At 37.6% G+C, this 3,304-nt stretch overlaps 1 protein-coding gene across 1 annotated transcript; it reads left to right on the top strand.

Annotated features, from left to right (window-relative positions):
- The first annotated feature begins 1,010 nt into the window (after positions 1-1,010).
- kiss2 (kisspeptin 2) lies at positions 1,011-3,304 on the top strand. Its single transcript, XM_035675161.1, has 2 exons — positions 1,011-1,170; positions 2,911-3,304. Exons 1-2 carry the CDS (start codon positions 1,059-1,061, stop codon positions 3,165-3,167), a joined length of 369 nt encoding a protein of 122 aa, XP_035531054.1. The 5' UTR covers positions 1,011-1,058; the 3' UTR covers positions 3,168-3,304.

Below are 3,304 nucleotides of genomic sequence, written 5' to 3'. Positions count from 1 at the left end.
CCAGCACCCAGAATCACAGTCACAGTACACACCTGCTAACTGGCCGCTAGCGGCGTTGTTGAAAAAACCCTGCTTCCCACGGTTATTTAGCTCGGCTCCACACATCAAAAATTCCATAACGGACTCATCACAGTTTCAATACACCACCGTACACTTCAGGAGGAAGCAGTTTTTGTAATATTCACCAAGTACTAACCTGGAAAACAGAATCATGAAGTGAGTGAGTGAAAGAGCGAACCGCCATCTTCGTCTCCAAATCTCAGTCTGAGAGAAGAGGGCGGCGTCTCTCACCTGGGCACCGTGATGCAACGATACCCACACTTTGGTTCCACTTTCTTTTCTTTCCCCCCTACGTTAATATTGTCTTTCACAATAAAAGTTATAAAATTATATTAAACACTGAGCTGGTTATTGTGTTATCACATAAGGGTGTATCACAAATGCATGCTCGCCACCGTCCCAAATGAGGCTGACGACTGTTTCGTCTATAAACGTCAGGAGTCTAACAGACAGGTCTCCTGAGTTACTATCATTTGTATAGGTGTATCATGTAAGTTTGTGGTGTCAGGCTAGAAAGGTGTTCTGTGACTCAATACTCATACATCAGTAATATAGGCCTATGTCTGTTTGAATGCATATGCCTTCAAATTATGCCAGCCAGTCCACCCTTCTGTTGCTCCTCTCTGCATCACTGTAGCCAAACTGGACTGTACAATTACACATCCTGGTGTTTTAGACCAGTTCCCATCACTTATTTGCTTTTAAAATGCTCGTCACATCACCATTTTTCAGCATGCAGTAACACATTATCCCGCTGAATGATCCCAGCATCAAACCGAGCTGTCAACATTTCCCAGAAGAGCTAATGGATGATGCACTTTAAGAGCATCCAGTGGCGGACAGCTCCGCAATTTGCAGCACAGAGCCGCAGAGTGGCTGTGATTGGCTGTGAGCTGCAGGAGGTCACCTGGAGGAAATATAAAACCAGGTCTGATAGGTGTGGAAGTGTTAGTACCTGCTGAGAACACTCACACTGTTCGGACACACACACACAGAGGATGAGGCTTGTGGCTCTGGTCGTGGTGTGCGGGCTGATCGTGGGTCAGGATGGAGGAAGCATGGGAGCAGCTCTGCCGGGACTCGACTCTGCACAGAGGACAGGAGCAACAGGTGGGAAACCTATAAGACGAATTTTAACGATAAATAATGAACATTTTTAGGTACTTTTATTTTAAAGCTAGTTTCTATGCATGTCAGAGGTAAATAGTGTACTTTTTACTCCACTTTGTCTTTAACAGCTATAGTTACTTTGCTGATTACCATTTTACATATAAAACATATGATCAACTTCTGATTTCTTATATTATAGATTTTTAGTAATTCCCCTGATGAATTCTTACATTTAAAAATATCAGTAATAGCATAGAGCCTACAGTTACAGTATTCTTAGGTAGTTTAACTTGATTGAATATTTCCTTTTTATTCCGTTTTCTACTACATTTTAGAGAAATACTGTTGTTTTACTCACTATATTTATTTGACAATTATACTTGCTTTACTGATTGTGATTTTACATACAAAACATAGGATCAACTTGTGAAATCTGTTATTGTATAGATAAAGAAGAAAAAGTCATTTGAACACACCAATAAACACACACATGAATTTTCTTAACTATTGTGATATGGAGGCTGCCATCATAATAAATAAATAAATTAATGATAGATAATAATAATAATATATTATCATATAATAATAAAGACAGAAAGGTAGAAAAAATGCCAAAATGCTAATTGAAAGAATATAAAAACATACACGGAAATAAAAAATAAATAAATGTATTCATTTATTTGACAAATTACTTATTTTTGTACTCAGATATCTATTTTCAAATGTAATTATTTCCCAATGTATTCTTTTCTGTTTACATGTATTTCTGTTCTTATTCATTTCTGCATTTCTTTGTCCATGTGTTAAGGAGGGGTACTGTTCTGTGGGTTTGATTGCTAATGCCTGAATAATCAGGACACACCCCCTCATTAACATATGGGTAAAGAAATACAGAAATAAATGTAAACAGAAAATAAATTTGGATAAATATGAAATAATAAATATTTATTTATCTTTAAATCACTTTGCATGTTTATTTATTAATTTAGGCCTTTATTTCTACATTTCTGTATGTATTATTTTATTTATTGAAGTCACTAATTAATTAATCAATTTATTATAATGAAGGCTTTAGTCCTCTATACTGTAGTAATCTATTTCCAAACATGAATGTCTAGACTTCTCCAAAAAAACAGCGTGCAGTAAGTTAACAGTACACTGTAAAAACCTCTAAATAAGTTTCTAAATAAGTGAGACAATCTTGAAATATAATTGCACTTGTTCCGAGTGCTCTGAAATCATTTTAAGCTCTGACGTTTCAAGAGAAAAACGTCTTATTTCAAGTTTCAGTCTTTTGGCTTGCATTACCATTTATTCTTGACTTTATCTTGAACAAAATATCTCATTTCAAGGTTTAGGTTTTTGTTTACAGGTTTTAGTTCTGTTTGTTTTCATTCTATTGAATACAATAGTGTCTTAGATCAGTAATACAAAACTACAGTCACACAGTACAGTCAACACCCAACAAAATGAACCAGAATGCACAGCAATCATTACACATGTGCACAGACAAAACCTTTGAAATAACTTCATCACTGTCATTGTCAAACGTGAATATCAGGTGATACTTTCACAATGTACATTATTGATAACCAAATAACAAACAGATACTGATCGGAGCACTTGTTGCACATTTAATGACATTATGGAATAAAGCTGCTGTTTTCTTTATATTCTGCAGCAGGCTGCAGGTCTGTATGTGTCCAACTGTGAGCTGATGTTTGCTGCTGTTCTCCTCAGGTTCACTCCTCTCTGCGCTCAGGAGGAGGACTGCAGGAGAGTTTTTTGGGGAGGATTCCAGCCCGTGTTTCTCTCTGAGAGAGAACGAAGAGCAGCGGCAGCTCCTGTGCAACGACCGCAGGAGTAAATTCAACTTCAACCCGTTCGGCCTCCGCTTCGGGAAACGCTACATTTACAGAAGGGCCCTTAAAAGAGCCAGGACGAACAAGTTCTCGCCCCTTTCTCTCTTCTCGCGAGAACTGGAGGTGCCTATCTGATGCCTACTGATTTGTCTTCCTCTGAGGACTTGTGTCCCATTGGTGAAAAGTCAACATGTGACAAGTCTTTCCATGTGTTTAAAATAGGCCTTTTACTTCAGATAAAAGGTTTCGGTGAATTAAACTTTTTGTACCTA

This window comes from Morone saxatilis, unplaced genomic scaffold, assembly GCF_004916995.1.
Source record: "Morone saxatilis isolate NCDOM2014 unplaced genomic scaffold, NCSU_SB_2.0 Contig10, whole genome shotgun sequence".
In the NCBI taxonomy this organism is placed as follows: Eukaryota; Metazoa; Chordata; class Actinopteri; family Moronidae; genus Morone; species Morone saxatilis.
Note: the sequence above shows the minus strand (reverse complement) of the source record. Positions and strands in the feature narration are given on the sequence as shown.